At 38.2% G+C, this 26,661-nt stretch overlaps 1 protein-coding gene across 6 annotated transcripts in view; it reads left to right on the top strand.

Annotated features, from left to right (window-relative positions):
* mim (missing-in-metastasis) overlaps window positions 1-26,661 on the top strand; it is a 396,419-nt gene that overhangs the window by 318,599 nt on the left and 51,159 nt on the right. For 3 of the 6 annotated variants that reach the window (XM_073988101.1, XM_073988097.1, XM_073988096.1), the window contains exons 5-12: window positions 1,462-1,523; window positions 2,896-2,969; window positions 20,662-20,780; window positions 20,849-21,184; window positions 24,894-25,163; window positions 25,519-25,599; window positions 25,749-26,042; window positions 26,570-26,584. In XM_073988101.1, the coding sequence (XP_073844202.1) occupies window positions 1,462-1,523; window positions 2,896-2,969; window positions 20,662-20,780; window positions 20,849-21,184; window positions 24,894-25,163; window positions 25,519-25,599; window positions 25,749-26,042; window positions 26,570-26,584 (1,251 nt within the window). The remainder of the gene's footprint in view (window positions 1-1,461; window positions 1,524-2,895; window positions 2,970-20,661; window positions 20,781-20,848; window positions 21,185-24,893; window positions 25,164-25,518; window positions 25,600-25,748; window positions 26,043-26,569; window positions 26,585-26,661) is intronic. The other 3 variants (XM_073988098.1, XM_073988102.1, XM_073988099.1) reach the window with 1 other exon arrangement.

Raw genomic sequence — 26,661 nt, 5'->3', positions numbered from 1 at the left:
AGAAATTCAAATTGGGACAATTTCCAGACTGTATCGCCTCCTTATAAAACATTGACATGACTGCAATTTACCAACTTAAATTAATTTATCTCAAAAATGGTACAACGGAGGAAAAAATTACGCATCCCAATCTTGTATAGTATTTTCTGTAGTCCCATTTCGAAAAGACTTACTGTTTTGAAGCAAATCATGAAAACCTAACAAAAAACCTAAAAATGTGACCTGAACTTCCATATCGCAACTATGGTAAATCCTGGGAACAAATTTTCAAAGCTACAACATTTCCTTTAGCCCATTTCGATTGGACTTGCGGTTTCCAAGCAAAATCGCGAAACCCTAAAAATGTGAACTTTGACCGCGATTTATTTAAATATCCCAACAGCGATTTTTTCTTCTTTTTGGATTTTTCTCATCTATGAAGATTGCTGTTTCAAGAGCACCGAGACATTGTACGCTCAGCCGTTCGGCTAATGATCAAAATGTAACCCGCGTCAAACAATGTTGAGTCGATTTATCCCAGTTGGTCCGTCCGTGCGTCTGTCTGGCTCAAGCCCATTATAACTTTCGAACAGATGTTGTCCAAATTTTGGATCTCGCAATATTTTGCTCAAACTTCCTTTGGACATTTCCACAACCAGACTTCAAAATGTTTCCCTAAAATCTTGAGCAAAGTCCAATTCAATTTTTTCGAGACCTAGAGTATGTTCAAATTACTTCCAAACGTACATATATCAAGTACCAAGGTGTCTATTTGGGACAACATCTTCGGATACATCCCTCACAAAAGTCCAACCTCAGTGTAGTAGTATAAGGGCTGATCGAGGAGCAATTGCACATTTTGATCAATGTTACTTCTTGAGGTCACGTTTATAGCGATATTGTATTTTTCGTGGGTGAGTCCACGGTTTTGTCAGGATTGGTCCAAAAGCTCTAAATCTTACACCGACCAACTAAATTGACTACCAAAATGAGGTCCAAACATATTTTGTAGAAAATCCACGCTTTTTGGTCTATCGCAGGTTGAAATTTTTTTTTTAAAAAATCTCAGCTTTTTTGATCTATTGTTGGTGGAAAAAATATTGTTAAAAAAATCCGCGCTTTTTGGTCTATTGTTGGTGGAAAAAAAATATAGTTTAAAAATCCAAGCTTTTTGGTATATTGATCGTTGAAAAAATTCCAAATTACATTGGTTGAAAAAAACATAATTGTGACAAAAATAGTTATTGTTGCTGCAACAATAGAGAAAAATATTTTTCCTCTGCGTTTAGGTATTCATAACACTATCTACAGCCGGTGGAAGCGTCCGGTAGCACTTAGCTATAACTCTTTGATTATAATTAACATTTTGCTCTTTCCCTCTCTCTCTCTCTCCCTCTCCTTCATAATGTTGTATTTTTCACATAATTATTGTTACAATTTGCATTAATTTCGTATTTCCTTTTCTTCTTTTTTTCATTACAGAATACATCACCATTATGGGAGGATTTTGTTGCCAAGGCCAGTAAATTACACGCTTGTCTAAAGTAAGTAATTGTTTTAGTTGTTTTATTGTCTGTCTTCTTCGTTGTCGAACGTTTTATTATGTAAATGACATTTAATTTGAGTGACAATTAATTGATAACAGCAATGCAATTTGTTAATTGTCTCACGAGAATATTAAGAAAAGAAATAAACAAAACAATTTCAGCTATAGACATACATATTTACACCTATATATACTAGAGACAATGAATTCCAAATAGAAGACAAGATGATATTCCTACAGATTGATACTAAATGGCGCAGACGGAGTGCCAGAAATTTGTTAACAACAATTATCCATGAAATGTATAGAATCCTTTAAGGAATAATTGTATAAAAAAACTTACAGGATCTATTCTCTGGAGGGTTATTGTGTTATAGACGTCTGGATGTTTTTCACTGGAACTGTCAAATGAACGAAAGAGAGTAGTTGTTCATGACTTTGTTTGCTTGTTGCTACAGTGAAGGCCAAAGGACTCAAGTTTTGGCATCTATAGACAACTTTGGACTAAATAATTATATAATTTGAATACAATTAACTTAGCATCACATTCTAATAAATATACGGTGTTTTGGCAATTAAATTTATCTTTAGCCTGGACCTCCTGGGCGACCTTCTGCTATTAGTTTATATTAGTTTTGTTCTATATTTAAATTATTTCGAAATTGCGATTTTCAACAAAAATGCATTTCCCCATTTCCATTTTATTTCCCTTATTAGCCTAGTTTTTCCACTATAAAAAAACATGTTTAATAAAAAATAAACATTTTAGGTGTTGATACAAAAAAGCTGTGAATTAAATTACAGCATCTCAATGTGTGGTCAAGCAATAAAAACAAAGCTGCACAAAAAATGTAACAGTTCTATTTCAAATGACCACATAAAATAATTTTACAACATTTATTACTCCAACCCCCACGCATACAAATTCCCAAAAATTATTCTGGTCAGGGAATTTCCTCCCCATACATAAAAACACAACAATAAATAAATAAAAAATATATAAAAAACATCTAAACAATTTACTTGTAATATAAAAAGCTGTTTTATGAAAACATTTTCACGAAGTTCAAAAATGCCATTACATCCCATCTCGACAAGAGTCAACAGCAGCAACAACAAGTCAGCCATATGAATTTAAATTATTTCCTTGATTTTCATGACTTTGCAGTGCAAGTATTCGGCGAGGAAAAGTTTTATCGTTTCTTCTTCTGTTTTTTTAGGTTTAGTTTTCTTAAACTTTTCACATATTTTTATGGCTGTAATTTTTCTGTACTTCTTGTCAAGCTGTTATTGTTTATTTGGTTTTGGTTTCTAATATTATGATAATGTTTTTATGTCTGTTTGTTTTTTCTTTTTTCTATTTTTTACAGAGCGGCCATCCAAGCAATAGCATCGTATTTGGATGCTTTCCAAAAAATCGCAGACGCAGCAACAAATTCAAGAGGTAAGTTCAAAACTGTTGAGCCACAAAAACAAAAAAATAAACTGGGTAAAAAAATGTGAAATTCTTTAGGTTGCACAGAATTCTGTTGACCCCTTTTATATATAGGGGCCAGATTTTAAATCCACATTATAATTCCGGGATAATAACATAGAAAATTCGTACTCAGGTGGCCGATGTGCAGAATAAGAATAGATTTTCTATGTCTTACTTTGTCCCAATTTACATTAGGCAGTTTTCCTTGCGGCAATTGTCAGTTTGTAGGTGAGAGGGGGTGTTGAGAGGCAAAGGGTTACCATATGCCTCTCCACCAAACTGAAAATTGTCGCAAGGAAAATTGCCTAATATAAATATGGACTTAATCTTTCAAATTTTTAATTGCAATGCTATTTTTTCCATGTCTTCGGTCCATCATTTAATCCGAGTATTGGCCTTTCCGCTTGAAACATATTCTGAGAGCAGTATGGGATCTTTGTGGAACCATTACACTGTGCGACAGCGAAAAAATGACAAGGAAAATTAAGCAGATTATGAAAGTAGGGCTAAAGATATGAGATCGTTCAAAAACTCCTCTAAAATGCGATTATATCACATCAAAATATTCTACAGAATTGTTCGTCATAAAATTTTACTATCTAATCGCCAGGAATCTCTAAAAATGAAAAACACATTTTAGGGTTAAAGTCGTACTTTATCTGAGTATATTCAAAATTGTACCACAAAACATAATTTTAGAGAGATGATGTCAAAGACAAAAATATTCTCCGTCAAATTTCACTATATGTCACCAAAGAAATGAAATCACTATTTACATTGTATACCCCAAAAATATCGGGACCAACTTTGCCGAAAAAATCTCCAATTTTTTTTCTTCTTTTTTTCGAACTGATGCATGAAAGTAACATGAAACTTAGTTCTAGATGAAAAGAGTCAAAAGAAGAAAATTTCTACACAAAATTTCACTCTGAGTTTCAGATCAAAGCATATATCTGGGAATAATATTTTTATGAAAATTTAATTACAAATTTACATATTTTATGATGAAATTATTTGATTCAATTTTGAACTGCAAATTTTACATGGTTCTATACTGAGTCAGAATTTCCCACAATCCTTCACTTTTGGGGGAAATTGTTAATATAAGATATTGTTAGTAGCTCGTTGACAACTTCAATCTGGATACTACGTTGGTCCAAACTTTGCATATCATACATAATAATTCTGCGACTCTTGGATAAAGTTCGAAGATGGTTCTCATCGTTTCACTACTAGCGGTACCTCCCAAACAAAAATTAAAAAAAATCGCTAAAATGGTACATGCGATATCTATTTAACGGAGCTACCGGTTTGGTACAAACTTTGGATGTCGTAATATTTTCTCCAAACTTCGTTTGATTTTGAAAATCAGTAATATTTTCACTTCCAAAATGGACTATGCGTGTCCACTATCGAGCCGTAATACAAATCCATATTTTTGTCGGCCACCACCATTATGAAAACCCCCGTAGAAAAATCTTAATTTCAAAAACTGAAAAGCCAATTGGTAATTCCCTTCGCCGGGATGAAATCATGATATTGGTAGCGATCAGTAAATTTTGCAAGCTGTCAGTGCGTTTTGTAAACATTACTTTCTGTAAAGAAAGTAATGATGAAGTTAAGCTTATGGGGCAATACTCCAGACTTAAGCAATCATATAATTTTTGGGCAAAAGGATTTTGGTTGTTTATGTTCGATCTGTCCAGAGATAAAAGTTTCAATTCTCACAGACTGTGGGTATATCTCGGTCGAAAGAGCCGACTGATACTTTTTTACTTGTTGATGTCGTCCTTCACTTGTTTGCGCCATCGAAGCCTTGGCCTTCCAATTCTACGTGTACCGTCATGCGGCCAGTATTTATACGCCATTTTAGTAGGTTTATCATGGCTCAGTCTTCTGACATGACCCAGTCAACTCGAACGTATCTCGTAACTAGACTGATGCCGTTGTAAACCGATGCAGCTCAAAATTCATACGACGTCTCGATATTCACCAGCACATATTGGCCCATAGTTTTTTCCAAGAAATTCTCTTTCAAACAAACAAACACAGTAAGCACTGCCTTATCTGCGCAAGTTTCCAGGCTTCAGAACCAAACATTCTACCAGTAAGTGTACAGAAAAGATGCTTCTTAAGACCCTTTCGAACAGAAAGGGTGCTTCTTAAGACCCTTTCTAACAGAAAGGGTGCTTCTTAAGACCCTTTCTGACAAAAAGGGTGCTTGTTAAGACCCTTTCTGACAAAAAGGGTGCTTGTTAAGACCCTTTCTGACAAAAAGGGTGCTTCTTAAACCCTTTCTGATAAAAAGGGTGCTCCGTAAGACCCTTTCTGACAAAAAGGGTGCTTCTTAAGACCCTTTCTGACAAAAAGGGTGCTTCGTAAGACCCTTTGTGACAGAAAGGGTGCTACTTAAAACCCTTTCTGACAGAAAGGGGTGCTTCGTAAGGCCTTTTCTGACAAAAAGGGTGCTTCTTAAGGCCTTTTTTGACAAAAAGGGTGCTTCTTAAAACCCTTTCTGACAGAAAGGGGTGCTTCGTAAGGCCTTTTCTGACAAAAAGGGTGCTTCTTAAGGCCTTTTTTGACAAAAAGGTTGCTTCTTAAGACCCTTTCTGCCAGAAATTGGGTTTCTTAGGACCATTTCTGACACAAAGGGTGTTTTTTAAGTAATTTAAGGGAGGGATAACAATACTACTCCAAAACTCAATTACTATGTATAAAAATATATGTAGTAATTATAATTAATCTATATTGAATATAAAACATTTTGATTGATTGAATTATTATACTCTAGGAAATGAAAGGGATGTTAAACTACTCCATAAACTCCTTTCTGACAGAAAGAATGCTTCTTAAGACCCATTCTGACAAAGGGTGCTTCTTAGGACCCTTTCTGACAGAAAGGGTGCTTCTTAAGACCATTTCTGACAGAAAGGGTGCTTCTTAAAACCCTTTCTGACAGAAAGAAGGGTGCTTCTTAAAACCCTTTCTGACAGAAAGAAGGGTGCTTCTTAAGGCCCTTTCTGACAGAAAGGGTGATTATTAAGACCCTTTCTGATAGAAAGGGTGCCTCTTAAGACCCTTTCTGACAGAAGGGGTGCTTCTTAAGACCCTTTCGACAGTAAGGGTACTTCTTAAGACCCTTTCGACAGTAAGGGTACTTCTTAAGACCCTTTCGACAGTAAGGGTACTTCTTAAGACCCTTTCTAACAGAAAGGGTGCTTCTTAAGACACTTTCTGACAGAAAGGGGGCTTCTTAAGACCATTTCTGACAGAAAGGGTGCTTCTTAAAACCCTTTCTGACAGAAAGAAGGGTGCTTCTTAAAACCCTTTCTGACAGAAAGAAGGGTGCTTCTTAAGACCCTTTCTGACAGAAAGGGTGATTATTAAGACCCTTTCTGACAGAAAGGGTGATTATTAAGACCCTTTCTGATAGAAAGGGTGCCTCTTAAGACCCTTTCTGACAGAAGGGGTACTTCTTAAGACCCTTTCGACAGTAAGGGTACTTCTTAAGACCCTTTCTAACAGAAAGGGTACTTCTTAAGACCCTTTCTAACAGAAAGGGTACTTCTTAAGACCCTTTCTGACAGAAAGGGTGCCTCTTAAGACCCTTATTGACAGAAAGGGTGCCTCTTAAGACCCTTATTGACAGAAAGGGTGCCTCTTAAGACCCTTTTTTGACAGAAAGGGTGCTTCTTAAGGCCCTTTCTGACAGAAGCGTTGCTTCTTAAGAAAGGGTGCCTCTTAAGACCCTTTCTGACATAAAGGCTGCTTCTTGAGACTCTTTCTGATAGAAAGGGTGCTACTTAAGACCCTTTCTAACAGAAAGGGTACTTCTTAAGACCCTTTCTAACAGAAAGGGTACTTCTTAAGACCGTTTCTAACAGAAAGGGTACTTCTTAAGACCCTTTCGGACAGAAAGGGTACTTCTTAAGACCCTTTCGGACAGAAAGGGTACTTCTTAAGAACCTTTCTACCAGTAATGGTGCTTCTTAAGACCCTTTCTGCCGGAAACAGTCCTTCTAAAGAACCTTTTTACCAGTAATGGTGCTTCTTAAGTCCTTTCTACCAAAAAAGGAGCTTCTTAAGACCCTTTCTACCTAAAAGGGTGCTTCTTAAGACCCTGTCTACCAAAAAGGGTCATTTCTTGTGGAAGGGACATAGGATGCTCACGTTCCAACCATTGTTCTTCAGCTGTTTTATTGTTGTCCTTACCTCATCTAGGCCGGGTGTATTAGATACCAACAGTTTGGGAAATGCTCTTTCCATATCCTTAGCACTTCTTAGCCTATCAATCAAAGAGAATAGTTAGTTTTTCAAAACTTCAATACACTTAGTCCAATGCTTTTCTAGCAATTCTATCCCTTGATTAAAATAGTTTTCCTCAAGGTCTTCAAAATAGTGGTTTACAACTGTAATGACTTCTTCATTTGAGGTAAAACGCTTGCCAGCAAGGAATTTTTTTAGAATTGGGAACAAGTAAAAGTCACTGGGAGCTAAATCAGGAGAATAAGGTGGGTGGTCAAGCAACTCGTACTTTAATTCGTTGATTTTAGGCATTGTTGTCGTGGTGCGTTGTCTTGATGAAAAATTATTTTTTTGTGTTGTAAGCCAGGACGTTTTTCTCGAATTTGTACATTTAATTGATCCAAAAGGTTACAATAGTACTCTGAATTTATTGTTTTACCCTTTTGCAGATAGTCAATCAATAAAATACCTTTGAAGTCCCAAAAAACCGTTGCCATAACCTTACCAGACGATTGAATTGTTTTTGCCTTCTTTGGGGCACTTCCTCCAGCTTCAGTCCATTGTTTGGATTGTCTTTTTGTCTCCGGAGTATAGTGGTGGGTCCATGTCTCATCAACAGTTATGAAACGACGCTTAAAATCCATTTTATTTCGCTTAAAACGATCCAAACAAGCTTGTGAAATGTTCATTCTTATGCGTTTTTGATCGACTGTTAACAAATGTGGCACCCATCTTGCAGAAAGCTTTTTCATCTGTAGTTCTTCATGCAAAATTAAATGGACTCGATCATTTGAGATGCCCATGATATTAGCAATTTCACGCACTTTTATTCGTCGATCATTTAATACCATATCATGCATTTTGGCTACAATTTCTGTTGTTGTTGCTGTTTTTGGACGTCCACTACGTGGTTCATCTTCAATGCTTGTACGGCCACGTTTAAATTCAGCAATCCAATTTTTTACTGTTGCATATGAAGGAGCACTTTCTGAATTTCTTGTCCCGATAAACCTTTTTTATGTAAATATTAAATGACAGCACGCATTTCTAATTTTTCCATTGTAAAAAAATTGCGGATGCGTCTTTTTTGAACACCTGTTTCTATATGAAGGAGTTGCCAGATCGAAACAAAATTTAACATGAAACACTTAACTTTTTTCTGTTTATACCGCGCTTTTTGTGCTAGGCTAAGAAGTTTCCGAACTGCCCTCGTATCTCGATTATTTCATATACCCGCTTCATTTCCTGTGAAAAAAACTTACATCTTTCCTACTTTTCTCTAGATGTTAACTCCTCGGAATAATCGTACATCAAACACGCTCGATGAATGTCTTCCATCTACCACAAGGTGATCAGTTTGATTTCTTGTTTTTTGATCTGGTGGCAGCCAGGTGTCCTTATCAATGTCGGGATGCTTAAAACTGCTACTGCTAACTACCATGTTTTTTGCCCCTGCGAAGTCTATCAGTCTCATTCTTAACACGTTCGAGTACGTGAATAATATACCATTCATTTTCATGGTGACGTAGGATGGCATGAATGCTATAGCATTCATATGCAAAGTCAGTTTTTAATCATTTATTTGTATACAATAGTATGTTTTGTGGTTAATGAACATAATACGACTAATTTCATCAATATCCAAAATATAATAAATAAAAATTATAATAATATTAATGGTTAATTAATAAATGCAAAAAAAAACTAATTTCGAAAACAAACGCCCATCAGGTTTGTCGTTGTATTATTTGAAAGCTCCGGGATCGAAGTTTCCGGCAAAAAAAGTCTTCATTCCAACAAATCTGATTGATTGTTATACAAATTTGGCTCGTAATCGAATTCGGACTTGATGTGGTTCGCCTCAGTGAAGTGCCCGCAATACCTTCAATATATTTCCTCATATGGTTAAGCTTCAGTCCAAACTTTCCTTAATACGTCCGAGTCTTTTTATTTTTATGGTAATATTTCGCTCTATTCATCTCAGCGTCCTTGTAAATTTACATATTAAAGTATTCTATAGACAACAGTCGTGTTGAGGTCTTCTGTAGATGGTCTATAGGCTGACAACCTCTTTAGGTTTTTTATACGTCACAAGGTCTTTTATAGGAAGAGGTCGTCTCTTGTGGTCTGCTATAGGCAGAATATCTCCTGTGGTACTCCAGAATATCTTATTTCTCACTAAGTCTTGGATAGATATTATTTTCCCATTCTAGTTGCTTGGCCACCCACATCCACCCTCGTATTAAACAATTTGAACACACCGTGCGGATAAATGCTGATATTTAGAATATACTTGGACTGCATACCCCACACAGTAAAATGAGCCGTAAACGAGTCAGCTGCTACTGCAGCTACTACTATTACTAAACAGCTACTACTACATACTACTGCTGCCGTTGCTATTGTTGTTATTTTTCTGCTTCTTCCTCTTATTTTCCGTTTGTGTGTGAATTTACATAAGTCATTTGCGGTCAGTGATCTGATTTTTATATATCTTTTGTCGACAACGACCGACTACTTCTCAACGATGCATTTTTTATTTAAGTTGTTGTCGTTGTTATTGTTGCTGCTGTTGTTGTTATTTTCATTTGCCATTTCCTTAAAGACACGACGAAATATGTTAGAAAGAAAACTATTCCGTTCTACGTGATTTTTTTTTTTTGTTCTCCTCAGTAATTTTCTTATTTCCCATTTATTCTTTGTTCGTACTTGAGTAAATAGGTACGAGTAGAGTACCTTAACTTCTGAAAGTTTTATATTATGAGGTGGAAGTAATAGATGAATAAAAGATGTGAGGTGTAGTAAACAAGTAAGAAGAGTTCTATTGTAGCTGATTATATAATACCACTCAAGATAATTGGAGGGAATATTTGAGAGGCGCAGATTTCTCTCCATATTTTTGGCTCACTGAGTGAGTGATTCCTATCGCCTAGTCTAAAAGCGTGTCAAACATACTAGGACATAACTTATGCAGAAAATTAAGACAGCTGAAATTCTCAGAAAATTGTTTGTTAGAAGCGTTTGAAGCAAGGAGGGACCTCTTGAGGTCTTCTATATACCACATAGAAATATTGAGGTCTTCCACAAGACTTCTATAAAAAGAAGATCTCTTGAGATCTTCCGTAGGCCCGTTGAAGAAAACTATAGACAACAGAAGAACTCTTGAGATTTCCTATAAACCTCTTGAGAACCTCTATAAACCTCTTGATGTCTTCTATAGACGTCTTGAGGTCTTCTATAGATCGATAGAAGTCTCCTCTAGACCTCTTTAATTCTTCTATTGAGAATAGGAGAAACCTTGAGGTATTTTGCGGCGAAAATACGTCTTGCAATCTTTAATAGACCTCTTGAGATCTTCTATATACCGCTTGTGGTCTTCTATAAGCAATATAAGAAGATTTGAGATCTTCTGCTTCGAAAATACCTTCTGGGGCCTTCTATAGACCTCTTAAGTTCTTGTATAAACCTCTTGAGGTAATCTATAGACCTCCTGAGGTCTTCTATAGACCTCTTGAGGTCTTCTATAGACCTCTTGAGGTCTCTATGGTCCTTATGTGGTCTTCGATGGACCTCCTGAGATCTTCAAGAGACCGTTTGGCGTCTTCTATAAAAAAATAGAAGAACTCTTGAAGTCTACTCCGCCGAACAGTAGTATTTTTGAAGCCTTCTATAGAACTCTTAAGGTCTTCTAAAGACCGCTTTAAGTCTCCTAAGGATCTCCTGAGGTCTTCTATAGACCTCTTAAGGTTTTCTATAGATCTTGAGATCTTCTATAGGCCTCTCTTCTATAAACCTCTTGAGGTCTTCCATAGATCTCTTGAGGTCTTCTATAGACCTCTTGAGGTTTTCTATAGACTTCTTGAGGTTTTCTATAGACCTCTTGCGGTCTTCTATAGACCTCTTGAGATCTTCAGTAGATCTATTGAGGTCTTCCATAGATCTCTTGAGGTCTTCTGTAGACCTCTTGAGGTTTTCTATTGACCTCTTGAGGTCTTCTATAGACCTCTTTAGGTCTTCTATAGACCTCTTGAGGTCTTCAATAGACCTCTTGAGGTCTTCTATAAACCTCTTGAGTTCTTCTATAGACCTCTTGATGTCTTCTATAGACCTCTCTTCTATAAACCTCTTGAGGTCTTCCATAGATCTCTTGAGGTCTTCTATAGACCTCTTGAGGTTTTCTATAGACCTCTTGAGGTCTTCTATAGACCTCTTGAGGTCTTCTATAGACCTCTTGTGGTTTTCTATAGACCTCTTGTGATTTTCTATAGACCTCTTGAGATCCTCTATAGACCTCTTGAGGTCTTCTATAGATATCTTGAGGTCTTCTGTAGATCTCTTGAGGTCTTCTGTAGATCTCTTGAGGTCTTCTGTAGATCTCTTGAGGTCTTCTGTAGATCTCTTGAGGTCTTCTGTAGATCTCTTGAGGTTTCTGTACATCTCTTGAGGTCTTCTATAGACCTCTTGAGGTCTTCTGTAGACATCTTGAGGTCTTCTATAGACCTCTTGAGGTCTTCTAAAGACCTCTTGAGGTCTTCTATATACCTCTTGAGGTCTTCTGTAGATCTCTTGAGGTCTTCTATAGATCTCTTGAGGTCTTCTATGGACCTCTTGAGGTCTTCTATAGACCTCTTGAGGTCTTCTATAGACCTCTTGAGGTCTTCTATAGACATCTTGAGGTCTTCTGTAGATCTCTTGAGGTCTTCTATAGACCTCTTGAGGTCTTCTGTAGACCTCTTGGGGTCTTCTAAAGACCTCTTGAGGTCTTCCATAGACCTCTTGAGGTCTTCCATAGACCTCTTGAGCTCTTCCATAGACCTCTTGAGGTCTTCCATAGATCTCTTGTGGTCTTCTATAGACCTCTTGAGGTCTTCTTTAGACGTCTTGAGGTCTTCTATAGACCTCTTGAGGTCTTCTATAGACCTCTTAAAGTCTTCTATAGACCTCTTGAGGTCTTCTATAGACCTCTTGAGGTCTTCTATAGACCTCTTGAGGTCTTCTATAGACCTCTTGAAGTCTGCTATAGACCTCTTTTCTATAGACCTATAGAGGTCTTCTAAAGACCTCTTAAGGTCTTCTGTAGATCTCTTGAGGTCTTCTATAGACTTCTTGAGGTCTTCTATAGACTTCTTGAGGTCTTCTATAGACCTCTTGAGGTCTTCTATAGACCTCTTGAGGTCTTCTGTAGACCTCTTGAGGTCTTCAATAGTCCTCTTGAGGTCTTCTGTAGACTTCTTGAGGTCTTCAATAGACCTCTTGAGGTCTTCTGTAGACCTCTTGAGGTCTTCTGTAGACTTCTTGAGGTCTTCTGTAGACCTCTTGCGGTCTTCTTTAGACGTCTTGAGATCTTCTATAGACCTCTTGAGGTCTTCCATAGATCTCTTGAGGCCTTCTATAGACCTCTTGAGGTCTTCTGTAGACCTCTTGAGGCCTTCCATAGATCTCTTGAGGTCTTCCATGGATCTCTTGAAGACGTCTATAGACCTCTTGAGGTCTTCAATAGACCTCTTGAGGTCTTCTATAGACCTCTTGCGGTCTTCTTTAGACGTCTTGAGGTCTTCTATAGACCTCTTGAGGTCTTCTATAGACTTCTTGAGGTCTTCTATAGACCTCTTGAGGTCTTCTATAGACCTCTTGAGATCTTCCATAGACCTCTTGAGGTCTTCTATAGACCTTTGAGGTCTTCTATAGACCTTTGAGGTCTTCTATAGACCTCTTGAGGTCTTCTATAGACCTCTTGAGGTCTTCTGTAGACCTCTTGAGGTCTTCTGTAGACCTCTTGAGGTCTTCTGTAGACCTCTTGCGGTCTTCTTTAGACGTCTTGAGATCTTCTATAGACCTCTTGAGGTCTTCCATAGATCTCTTGAGGCCTTCTATAGACCTCTTGAGGTCTTCTGTAGACCTCTTGAGGTCTTCCATAGATCTCTTGAAGTCTTCCATGGATCTCTTGAAGACGTCTATAGACCTCTTGAGGTCTTCAATAGACCTCTTGAGGTCTTCTATAGACCTCTTGCGGTCTTCTTTAGACGTCTTGAGGTCTTCTATAGACCTCTTGAGGTCTTCTATAGACTTCTTGAGGTCTTCTATAGACTTCTTGAGGTCTTCTATAGACCTCTTGAGGTCTTCTATAGACCTCTTGAGATCTTCCATAGACCTCTTGAGGTCTTCTATAGACCTCTTGAGGTCTTCTATAGACCTTTGAGGTCTTCTATAGACCTCTTGAGGTCCTCTATAGACCTCTTGAGGTCTACCATAGATCTCTTGAGGTTTTCTTTAGACGTTTTGAGATCATCTATAGAACTCTTGAAGTCTTCTATAGACGTCTAGAGATCTGCTGTAGACCTCTTGAGGTCTTCTATAGACCTCTTGAGATCTTCTGTGCTGAAAAATCTCTTCAGGTCTTCATTTATAGAGACAACTTATTAAGGTCTTCTATAATCCTCTTCTGTTGATCTCTTGATCTGATCTCATGGGGACTTATATAGACAATAGACCAACTCTTAAAGTCTTCTACAGCGAAAGGACCTCTTAAGGTCTACTATAAGGCCTTGAAATGTTCTGTAGACAGTAGAAAAACTCTTGAGGTTTTCTATTGATCTCTTGGGGTCTTCCATAGACCTCATGAGGTCTTCTATAAATAATAGAAGAACTCTTGAGGAAAAAATTTTCGCGCTATTATGCCTCGTTTGACCTATTTTCAGCTGAGTTTTAAAAAGGCTCTAAATATACTGTCGCTAAAATTCATTTGTAGTTGAAAGGGTAGGTCGGAAAAGTTTTTTCCAGATTTAGCAGCTCATATTGTATAATTCAATGTCAGTACCGTTGGGGAATGAGACTTTCTTATTTGATCTGCTTTATAATTTTTAAAGTTGCATATTGTAATAAAGTTAAGTCACTGTAACTCGCAACTTTTAACGTACTCACATATGACCATACATACATACATATGTATGAATAAGTATATTATATATAACATATATGTATACAATATCCATCCTTCAATGACTTTAAGTTTGGCGGTTTTTTGCACATACTTTTTTATTTATATATATGAATGTATGTATGTACGAGTATATGTAAACATATTTCGTTTTATTTATGTATTTTCATGTTTGGTAAGTTTTTCACATTTTTCATTGTGGCGGGCTGGCACTCTTGTCTTATAAGACAATAGTTTGTGCGGGAGCCAGGGAGATGATTAGCTTGAAGACACCACAGACTATTGTTACTGAATTGAAATAAAGAAAAAAAAACTTATGCAATAGATTTTCATTTACTTTATTGTTGGTGCTTTTGGGGTTTCTGTTTTGTTTATTATTTTTTATGTTGATCATTTGAAGCCATACATTTGCTGGAGGATAGTTTGTCTTATTTTTGTTGTTGTTTGTTTCCATGGCAGCAACATGTTGCCATTGCAAAGTTCTTTCCTTAAACCATCTTCTTCAATGACTTTGATGTTATGGTTATTTTTCTTTAGTTTCTTTGTATTCAACTTCTTTTGTATTGAGGGCGATTGTTTTGGAAAGACCCAACAGTGGCGCCCCCCTTGGTTCGAATGATGAAAGTATTTGTTGTTGTTGTTCGTTTTGTAGCCAATTGTTTCCTTTGGAGATTTTTCCCTATTGAAATCTCTTCTTTTTGGGTTTTTGTTTGTGTTTATTTACCAGTTTTTGTTTTTTTTTTTCGTTTTTTTATTTGTATAAATATTTTCAATCTGAAATGTGGAACAATGTTTCACAAAGGAGAAGAAGAAGACAATATTGGAATCTCTGAAAATGAAAGGGCATGGGATTTGTTGCCAAAGGTCGTGTGACAAATCTGTTTTTTTTTTATGAGAAATGTTATTAGCCTTGTTCTAATTATAAGGGAATTTGTTTAAGCCATTTGAATGGTGAGAATTCTTTAGATGGTGTAATTGTTAGTTTATAATTGGAGGACATGTTCGAAAATTAAATATTAATGTAATTTATTGAAATGAAATTGGTTGAATTAATATTTAGGTTAGGTCAGGGACGTAAACAGGAGACTGATTCAGGCTCCAGTATTTTTGTAGACACATTTAATCTTCGAAGGGGACAAAATTTTTTTAAATAGCACCACTCCGCGCCACTGTGGTGTAATGATAAACACACCCAGGCTAACATCACATTTAAACGGTGACAAATATACCCCTCCGTACAATGTTGGTAACTTTCCTGAGTACTTCAGCCATTTAAAACGTCTTTAAAAAGTATGTACCATATCATAGCTAATAGGAATCGGACGCTATGAGAAAAGTCTCCCTTGTCCCTTAGAGAGACACAAAAAAAAAACAATTGTTTGCAACTTCTACCCCCTATTTTTTTCAATTGATTCAAAACCCTTATAAATGCAGTTTTATGGCGATCGGTTTCTCACCCATGAGAACGTTGAAAACTTGGATCAGGCTATTAGCCCACTCCTACAAAACACATCGCACCATGAAAAAACAAAGAAAAATAAAAACAAACCCCTCCAAAGTTGCATATTCCTCGCATGGAAAAAGGTCATCAGGAAAGGTACATGACGCCAGGATCGTGCAATCATCCGCATTCGTTAAGATCTCGATGATTAAATAGGGGATTGGGGACTACTTGTTTGGACGGAATTTGGACTTCTTGTTCCTGAATTCCACGTACGACTGGCGTTCACACATATAGTTGACTATCCAACGTTTCAAGCTTGGCCGGAGGGTTGTCTGCTCAATGTCCTCAAACAGCGTGGAGTGCCTGACTGTCTTTAAGGCTTTTGAGAAGTAAAGCGCCATGCTATCACACAGCGGTCTCTGGTTGAGTCCTTGACAAATATATGTGGAGATGACGTGCAGAGCTGTTGTCGTGCTGCTTACGGAATCCACGCTGATGATCGGCAACTGGATAGCTATTTCTGACACTGGGGAGGACTAGGGCCTCAAGGGTCTTTGCTACGGGCGACAAACGCGAAATCGGCCTGTACGATTCACCTTTGCTGGCATCCTTGCCCGGCTTCAGTAGCGGTACCACCCCGCCCATTTTCCAGACTTCGGAAACAATGAGGGTGACTAGCGTCAGGTTAAGAACTTTTATGAGATACTCCACTCCCGGGTCATACATCTGTTTCACCATTACCATTTAGATTCCCCCACGGCCCAACGCTTTGGATGATTTAGCGTTCCTGATGATATTCGCAACATCATCCATTGCAAATCGTAGTAGTTCATCCTCGGCAGGAAAAGGTCTGATGCGACGTAGTACTCTTCTCTTCGCCCTGTCACTCTGTCACACTCCCGGGTTGCTCGACAAACTGTCGATTGAAATAACTTGCGCACCTCTTTGGATCTGTCCACTTAACGTCGCCCTCTTTCCAGGGTTCCAGAGTGACTTAACCTTTGTCCACAATTCACTTATTCCGGCGGCAATGTTGCAACTCTTCAGATGATTTAATCACTTCTTCCCCTTATGCTCACCGACCAACCTGTTGACTTCCAGTGACAGCTCCCTGATTCTGGGGTAACTGCGTATGGCTCGCCTAAGCTCATCACGCTCATTTGCTAATCCCGTCGCCTCTGTCGGGAAGTTTGGCCTTATTTCGGGTCTTCGACCAACAGGTACATGGCGACCGGCTGCGGCAGTGATAATGTATAGAAACCGAGCATCAGAAAGATTGGGCAGATCTCTGAAGCGGTGCTTAGCGAACTCTCTGAAACTCGGTCAATCTGGTTTCCCATGAATAATGAAAGTGCTGCGTTCAGAGGTGATGAACTCGGGCGTTCTTCTAATGGAAACAATTATTGGGAGATGGTCTGATCCAAGAGAAATGATGGGTTGCTAGGTGACGTCATTTGTCAGACTAGATGACACGATGATACGTCTGGCGAACTGTGACACTCTCCGCTAATTCTGGTAGGGGCTTCTTATTGACCGTGCAAAACGGAGAGCTATCTATCCGCTCCGCCAGCGCTATACCTCGCTGGTCGTTTCCGAGGACCGAATGCCACAAATCATGATGAGCATCAAAGTACCCCAAGACCACACTGTAAAGCGGGTTAATGTTGGGCCTATAACCTGGAGTACAGCTATTTATTGGTGGAATGTGTACGTTCAGCAACTCTAACTCTGCAGTTCCAAACCTGACTGCTACCCCCATACATTCCATGTATGTGGCATTGGAGACAGGCTCAAGCGAGGCAGGTATGTATTGAACGGACTGGTGCAACAGGAAAGCAATTCCCCCGCCTCCACTTCTGGTGCGATCCTTTCTCAGTACCTTGTAACCATCACAACGCTGTAAGCTGCTGTTGCTGTTGAGCTTGGTTTCCTGCACCACTGCGACCATGATATTCTTCCTACACTATTACCTCGATCTTACCTCGGAGACCATTGCAATTAAATTGCAAAGAGGATGCATTTTCAGGAATTGGAACAACAACAAAATCTTCCGTAGTAATGGAGACCGCGAGATCATTGAAAACAAATGTTTACTAATATTACGCTAAATTGTTTAACGCTCAAATTCGGGATTTTTAGTGTGCAAGATGGGCATGCCAGTCATTGCCCCATGGTTACATTACCGGTGGCACTTTGTTCGGCTTCCTCCTATATAATGAATGTTTTCTAAAATTTCCAATCCTTTCGATTCTTTCTATATGTCACTTCTTTAAATTTTGCTCATATATTTCCATCCTTAATCGTTCGATTCTTGTCCATTCGGCACATATGTTCCATTTTACTTTCTAATAAGTAATATTTATAGGCCCATCTCCCATTTCTTTTTTCCGCTTCCCTTCCAGCTCTTCTTTCGCCTTATTTCCTTTGGAAATTAGCATAACCGCACAAACATATCAATCTATCTCCTAATATACTTTTCCCACACTACAAGTTTTTTTTTTCGCTTGCTTCTGCTTGGCTTGGCATAGATGTGCTATATGGACATCATCATCATTAAAAGGATTGCTTGCCCGCCCCAAGGCAAAAACGTGTTGTGAACAAAACAAAATAATAAACCGGCTACAAAAGGCACGAAAAGAGGACAAACTATACTTGACCTAAAAACTATATAATGGTCGACGGACAGCGGCCCCTCGGAACAGGTTCAGCAGTACTATTGTAACATATTCACTATTTTCCATATGTGCATACATACATACAAACATACACGGAGGACAATATGGAAATATAATAATAATTATCATTATTATTTTCTTTTGCAAAATTCTTGCCTTTCCCGATGGTGTTGCCGTCTGCCTTCCTTCTTCTTGGCCTATGCTAATTGGCTTTTAGCAAAAAGACAAAAAACAAGAACAACAACAAAATGAGCATACAGCAACTCTGGAGGGGATTTTTTGCGCACAAACTTCTTAGACAAAGAAAAAAACTTTGAAACTTGTTTCCAACGAAAAAAATATTTGTTCTACATAACCACCAAAGAACATATCCCAACAGTATTAGGTCATTTAGAAGACATTGTTTCTATGCATTACATACATATATTCCAGCTGCAAAGGAAGGATAGCGACAAAGCACAGAAAAGTGGCATTTCTTTGCTAAGGAAGATTGGATTCATCGGAAGGTTATTGCAATAATTTATCCTTATTTAGATCACAAGGAAATTTTGAAAATAAAGTCGCCTGCTTCCTTAGAAATTATATTCCTAGGCTACTCTTCTGACTCTCTTTACAACCTTTCTAAGAGTATGCCGTTCCATATCGCCAATTTGCTGCTTCCTTAGAAATTATATTCCTAGACTAGTCTTGTGATCCTCTTTACAACCTTTCTAAGAGTATGCCGTTCCATATCGCCAATTTGTGTCGCAGCTTAATTCAGCTGGAAAATATTACCCCTAAACCTCCATTAGAATTAATAAATACTTACATTTTTCTCTACCTTTTTCCCTTACAGGAGCCTCAAAGGAAATTGGCCATTTGAAGGGTCGTTTATCTATAGAAGGCTCCTTTTAACGGTCGTCCATCTAAAGAAGGCCACTTTGAAGCTTCGTCCATCTATAGAGGAGTCCTTTGAAGGTGTTACCATCTATAGAAGACCCCTTTGAAGAGGCTTCTATCTACAGAAGACCCTTTTGAAGGGTCGTCCATCTAGAAACGGCCCCTTTGAAAGGTCGTCCATCTACAGCAGACCCCTATGAAGTGGTTTCCATTTATATGAGACCCCTTTGATGAGGCCTCTATCTATAGAAGGCCCTTTTGAAGGTCGTCCATATATAAACGGCCCCTTTGTAGGGACTTCTATCTATAGAAGACCCCTTTGAAGAGGTTTCTATCTATAGAAGACCCATTTGAAGGGACTTCTATCTATAGAAGGCCCTTTTGAAGGGTCGTCCATCTATAGCAGGCCCCTATGAAGGGGTTTCCATTTATATGAGACCCCTTTGAAGAGGCTTGCATCTATAAAATACCCCTTTGAAGGGTCTTCTATCTATAGAAGTCCCTTTTGAAGGGTCGTCCATTTATAAACGGCACCTTTGTAGGGACTTCTAATTACAGAAGACCCTTTTGAAATGGTTTCCATCTATGGAAAATTCCTTTGAAGAGGCTTATTTCTATAGAAGATCCTTTTGAAGGGACGTTCATCTATAAGTTTGAAGTGTCGTCCATCTATAGGAGACCTCTTTGAAGGGACTTCTATCTATAGAAGGCCCATTTGAAGAGGCTTCAATCTATAGAAGATCCATTTCCAGGGGATTCTATCTACCGAAGACCCATTTAAAGGGGTTACTATCTATAGAAGGCCCATTAGAAGAGGCTTCTATCTATAAAAGACCAATTTGCAGGGGCTTCTTGAAGGCCCATTTGAAGAGGCTTCAATCTATAGAAGATCCATTTTCAGGGGATTCTATCTACAGAAGACCCATTTAAAGGGGTTACTATCTATAGAAGGCCCATTAGAAGAGGCTTATATCTATAAAATACCAATTTGCAGGGGCTTCTATCTATAGAACACTTTTTTGAAGGGGTTTCCATCTATAGAAGACCTCTTTGAAGAGTCTTCTATCTCTAAACGCATACTTTGAAGGGTCGTTTTGTACTAAAAAGACTAGATACGTACATACATATATTCTAGCTGCAAAGGAAGGATAATAAGAAAGAACAGAAAAGTGACATCTCACAGCTAAGGAAGATAGATAGGCTTTATTAGGAGGTTATTACAATACTTTATTCTTTCAACTCAGCCATTTTGAAAGTATAGCCATCTACTTCCTTGGAAGTTATATTCTTTGTGACCCTCTTCTGACTATATTTACACTCTTGCCAAGAGTGTGGCCGATCCACTTTCTCTTAATATTTATTTATTGATTTACGTTAAAATCGATATTTCTGTCAAAGTTTTGATCAGTTGACAACAATAATTCCAAAACCTCAATTTGAATTAAAAATACTAATATCATTCCCTCTTTCCCTTTACAGGAGCCTCAAAGGAAATTGGCACAGCTTTGACAAGAGTATGCCTACGACACAAGGCGGTTGAGACACGCCTTAAAACATTTACAGCCGCAATTATGGACTGTCTGGTACAACCATTACAAGTAAGTTCGGCATAACATCTTCTTTGAATGTGTTCACACATACTAATGCCTTTCCCTTTGTTTTGTAGGAAAAACTAGAAGACTGGAAACGTTCTGTAGCCATGATAGATAAAGAACATGCCAAAGAATATAAACGTTGTCGCACCGAACTCAAAAAACGTTCCACAGATACATTACGTCTACAGAAGAAGGCTCGCAAGGGCCAATCGGATAACTTACAATCGCTGATGGATTCCCATATGCAGGATGTGACGTTGCGGCGTGCCGAATTAGAAGAGGTGGAAAAGAAATCTTTGCGTTCGGCTATGATTGAGGAACGTATGCGCTATTGTAATTTTGTCCATTTGCTACAGCCTGTTGTTAAGGAGGAATGTGAAGTTATGTCGGAATTGGGTCATTTGCAGGTAAGATGGCAATTCAATTTTCTTGAATAGGCAAAACTTTTAACCTCTTCTACCAATCTGAAGAACCTTTGTGCTCTTATAACTATTGTTAATATAACCCACTGAATTCCATAATAACAGGGTATATTGTTCCAATGATTTAATACAACTTTTTTTGTCAGAGCTTCTTTTGAAGGAGCTTCTAGCTATAGAGATCTTGGAGGGGATCCTATTTGTAAAATACTCCTTTATTAGTGGAAAACCATTTTGAAGGGTCGTCCATCTATAGAAGGCCCATTTGAAGGGCAGTCTATCTGTAGATGACCCCTTTGAAGGGTCGTTCATATATAGAAGGCCCATTGAAGTGTCGTCGATCTATAGAAGGCTGCTTTAAAGATTCGTCCATCTATAGAAAACTCCTTTGAAGAGGCTTCCATATATAGAAGACCCCTTTGAAATGGCTTCTTTCTATCTATAGAAGGCCGGTTAAAGGGTGGTATATCTATAAACGGTCCCTTTGAAGGGTCCTCCATCTATATAAGACCCATTTGAAGGGCCTTCTATCTATAGAAGGGGCTCCCATTTATAGAAGACTCCTTTGAAGGCACTTCGATCTATGGAAAACCCCTATGAAAGGCTTTTATTAATGGAAAACCATTTAGAAGGGTCGTCCATCTATAGAAAACCCCTTTAAAGTGGCTTCCATATATGGAAGACCCCTTTGAAGAGTCTTCTTTCTGTCTATAGAAGGCCTTTTTGCAGGTTCGTCCATCCATAGAAAGCCGCTTTGAAAACGCTACCATCTATAGAAGACCCCTTTGAAGAGGTTTCTATCTATAGAAGACCCTTTGAAGAGGTTTCTATCCATAGAAGGCCGCTTTGAAGGTTCTTTCATCTATAGAAACCCCCTTTGAAGAGGATTCTTTCTATCTATAGAAGGTATGTTGAAGGGTGGTCCATCTATAAACGGTCCCTTTGAAGGGTCATCTTTCTATATAAGACCCATTTGAAGGGGCTTCTATCTATAGACGACCCTTTTGAAGGGGGCTCCCATTTATAGAAGACTCCTTTGAAGGCACTTCGATCTATGGAAAACCCCTATGAGGGAGTTTTATTAATGGAAAACCAGTTAGAAGGGTCTTCCATCTATAGAAAACCCCTTTAAAGAGGCTTCCATCTAAAGAAGACCCCTTTGAAGAGTCTTCTATCTATAGAAGGCCATTTTGAAGGTTCGTCCATCTACAGAAGGCCTCTTTGAAGGGGTTCCATCTAAAGAAGACCTCTTTGAAGACGCATCTATCTACAGAAGGCCAGTTGAAGGATCGTCCATCTATAAACGGCCCCTTTGAAGGGTCGTCCATCTATAGCAGACCCATTTGAAGGGGTTTCCATTTATAGGAGAACCCTTTCAAGTTGTTTCTATCTATAGAAGACCTCTTTGGAGAGGCTTCTATCTATAGAAGACCCTTTCGAAGGGTCACCCATCTATAAACGGCCTCTTTGAAGGTTCGTCCATCTATTAACGGCCCCTTTGAAGAGTCGTCCATCCATAGGAGACCCCTATGAAGGGGTTTCCATTCATAGGAGACCACTTTCAAGTTGTTTCCATCTATAGAAGACCCCTTTGGAGAGACTTCTACCTATAGAAAGCCCTTTCGAAGTGTCGTCCATCTATAAAAGGTTCCTTTGAGGGGACTTCTATCTACAGAAGGGGCTTCTGTCTATAGAAGGCCTTTTCGAATGGTCGTCCATCTATAAACGGTCCCTTTGATGGGACGTTCATACATATAAGGCCCCTATGAAGGGGTTTCCATTTAGAGGCGACACCTTTGAAGTTATTTCCATCTATATAAGACCCCTTCGGAGAGGTTTCTATATATAGAAGACCCTTTTGAAGGGGTATACATCTATAGAAGACAACTTTGAAAAGTCTTATATCTATAGAAGGTCCTTATGAAGGGTCGTACATCTATAAACGGCCTCTTTGAAGGGTCGTCCATCTATAGCAGACCCCTATGAAGGGGTTTCCATTAATAGAAGACCCCTTTGGAGAGGCTTCTATCTATAGAAGACCCCTTTGGAGAGGCTTCTATCTATAGAAGACCCCTTTGCAGAGGCTTCTATCTTTTGAAGGGTCACCCATCTATAAACGGCCTCTTTGAAGGTTCGTCGATCTATTAACGGCCCCTTTGAAGAGTCCTCCATCCATAGGAGACCCCTTTCAAGTTGTTTCCATCTATAGAAGACCCCTTTGGAGAGGCTTCTACATAAAGAAGGCCCATTCGAAGAGTCGGCCCCTTTGAGTGGACTTCTATCTACAGAAGGGGCTTCTGTCTATAAAAGGCCTTTTTGAATAGTCGTCTATCTATAAACGGTCGCTTTGACGGGACGTTCATAAATATAAGGCCCCTATGAAGGGGTTTCCATTTAGAGGCGACCCCTTTGAAGTTGTTTCCATCTATAGAAGACCCCTTTGCAGAGGTTTCTATCTATAGAATATCCTTTTGAAAGGTCGCCCATCTCTAAACGGCCTCTTTGAAGGGATTTCTATCTATAGAATGCCCCTTTGAAGAGTCGTCCATCTATAGAAGACCCCTTTGATGGGTAGGCCATCTATAAAAGACCCTTTTGTATAACATTTTCAAGGGGCTTCCATCTAAGGAAGACGCATATGAGGTGCTTTTATTAATGGAAAACCACTTCACCACTTTCGCTGATTGGAGTTCCCACTTAGCTAGTTGAGGATAGTCCCTTTCAAACTACCACACAAACTTGTTTCCTTTTTAATGGACCGAATACAGTATAATATTGTCCTTCGCTATAATTTGTTGCCCCTTGGTAACCTTTTATTGACATTTTTGTAGGTTAAAGGTACCGGCAAACCATCCGTTTATTTGGTGGATCATACTCCCTTAAAAATTTCCTCCTCCAATGCTTTATGCCTAAGAAGTTATCGCTAGTCGTGTTTATCCGACGTTAAATAGACCCGTCAAATGTAATAGGTCTGTTCAACATTCTTTCCGACAGTTTGAGGTGAAGTGTCTTGACCTTGACTGTTGCGGCCATTGCTCCATGCTCTTCTGTCAATGATAAATTATCCGAAATGTCATCCGGTATGCTATCTTCTTCAAGACTTTCGGAGGCTTTCAGGCCCTGTTCATGTTGTCATTTATGTCATATCGTGGCCCTCGTCGTTTTGAGTCAGATAGCAGGCTGAGCTGCAGGCGACAGTGGTCACGGAATCACTAATTGTCGATAACTAATAGTCAGGGAGAGTGAGGTGAGGCACAGTCGAAGTTTTATTTTCATTTTTTGTAATAAAAGTTCGTATTTTAATGAGTTTTTTATATTATGGGGGACTGAAGTCAGCAGTGGCATAGCCTCCTTACCACGACAGGGACTTAGTATACCATACAATGGTATTAACCGATTAGAGTCACGATTATACCTAGTTCAACTGCATAACATTATTGTCCGATTTGAGCAATTTTGAAGGTTTGCCTATATATTCTACTGAATTTGCTGTAGAATATGTCATTTTGAGTCTTCGGAACAAAAGTTTCTGCTCGCGAAAAATGTTCCTATATATGTTTACCGATGCATATATGTTTTACAGAACGACATGGCATATTTTCACAGTTTTACATTTTTAAAGTTATAACAAATAATTTTTTAAATTTTTATTTTAATTTCTTTCTTAATAAAAATCCTCCTTCTTCTCCCCTTACAGGAAGCTATGCAATCAATTGCTTTGGTTACCAAAGAACCACACGTTTTACCACCTGCCAGTGAGGAATTAATACACGATGCTAAGGCATCCATAACACTATATCCCGAATCGCCAAGTACTAGTGGCGGTGGTGGAGGTTCACTATCCCAAGGAGGTTGTTCGAATTCATTAGGGTCACGCAAGTCATCGGTGTGTTCCATAAGTTCCATGAATAGTAGTGGTTCCAGTAATTCACCCGGCCATCCACACTATCAGAGGTCATTGTCGCAGGTAAGTGATTGGAAAATTAAATTAAAATTAAAAAGTATTAAACATTAAAAAAATAATAATAAAAATTAAATAAAAAAAATAAAAACTTCCTCATTTTTTACATTTCAACAGCCATTGGCAATTTACTGTAGAACTTCTCTATAACGTATACTACAAGTTATTACTTTATAAATAAACTTCGTCATAAAGCGACTATTTTGTTGAAAATCCTTACTTTTGGTCTATAAAACAATCCGTTTTAGAGGATTATTCGTCATAAATACTTTCGTTATAGAGAACTTCCACTGTAATTTTATAATTTATTTTTTTTTAAACACATTTTATTTGTTTATGTTTATTTGTGTTTTTATTATAGTACATTTCGCCATCAATGCGCTTAAAACCTGGTGAATCCAGTGATAGCGGCTTTTGTTCATCGCCAGCCTTGACAACACAGGTTTTTATTTTATTTCTTATAATTTTTCTTTATTTTTTAGTTTTATTTTGCTTTCCATTTTCTCATTATCACCCAAACACCATTGTGTCACACTTTTCTCTTCTATAGTTTTGCTACTATTATTTTCATTGACTATTTTACTCTTCTAGGCCTCCTCTATTGCCAATCCTTCACATGCTGTCACTACTTGGCCCACCCATTCACAAGATGTTGTTGACTTAGCACCCAATGCCACAGATCGTCCTCACACAATTTCATCGGCCTATGAAAAGGGTCATCAACGACCCCCTCTAACTGTCTATACTTTTCAAAATCCCGAAACTATACACGAGGGTAGTGCTGGTAATGCCAATAATGGTAATGGTGGTAATAATTCCGGTCAGAATACACCATCAACACAAAAATCACCAGGTGGTGCATTAAATCGTCCTCCACTGCCAGTGGTAAGTGATTCTTTTTTGGGTGGATGTTCTAGGTGAAAATGGTTATAATGAAGCTTTTTGGAGAACAGAACGAAAGTTCAAATCGAAAGGAAAAATAATTGAAAATCGAGAATATAAATAAATAGTAAAAAAATTACTGTTTTGCCTTAAAAGAGTTAAGGCCTCGACACTTGCTTAAGTCATATCTGGAAAATGATTAAAGACCAAGTTCGACCTAATTCAAATGTGATTCTGAAATCTTTTTATTAGGTCGAACTTGGTCTTTAGTCTTTTAGCAGATATAACTTCAACAAGAATGCCATGCTTCTTATGTGTCGAGGCCTTTATTCAGGATCCGATTGTAGAGTTTTTCAAAATAAATATTCATTATAATCATTTTCATTTGTATACCTCTTTTATCAAATTTATTTTTGTGTTTCTATTTAAATGATTTCTTGTTATTGTTGTAAATATGCTTCCATTTGCCTGTTTTGCCTTTAAATGTTTTTTTGATTGCAATTTTATTGTGAAATTGTGCATTTTAAAAGAAACCAGCTCACGTGGTAAGTGTTAATCCTTCAAACTTTTGCTCCCTGGTTTCTCCAGCCTAAAAATCATCACTTTTCCTCCTAAATACAAA

The sequence above is a fragment of the Musca autumnalis genome, unplaced genomic scaffold (genome assembly GCF_047663935.1).
Source record: "Musca autumnalis isolate F117 unplaced genomic scaffold, ASM4766393v1 scaffold_5, whole genome shotgun sequence".
In the NCBI taxonomy this organism is placed as follows: domain Eukaryota; kingdom Metazoa; phylum Arthropoda; class Insecta; order Diptera; family Muscidae; genus Musca; species Musca autumnalis.
The sequence above is the reverse complement of the archived record's forward strand: the minus strand, read 5'-3'. Positions and strand labels throughout refer to the sequence as shown.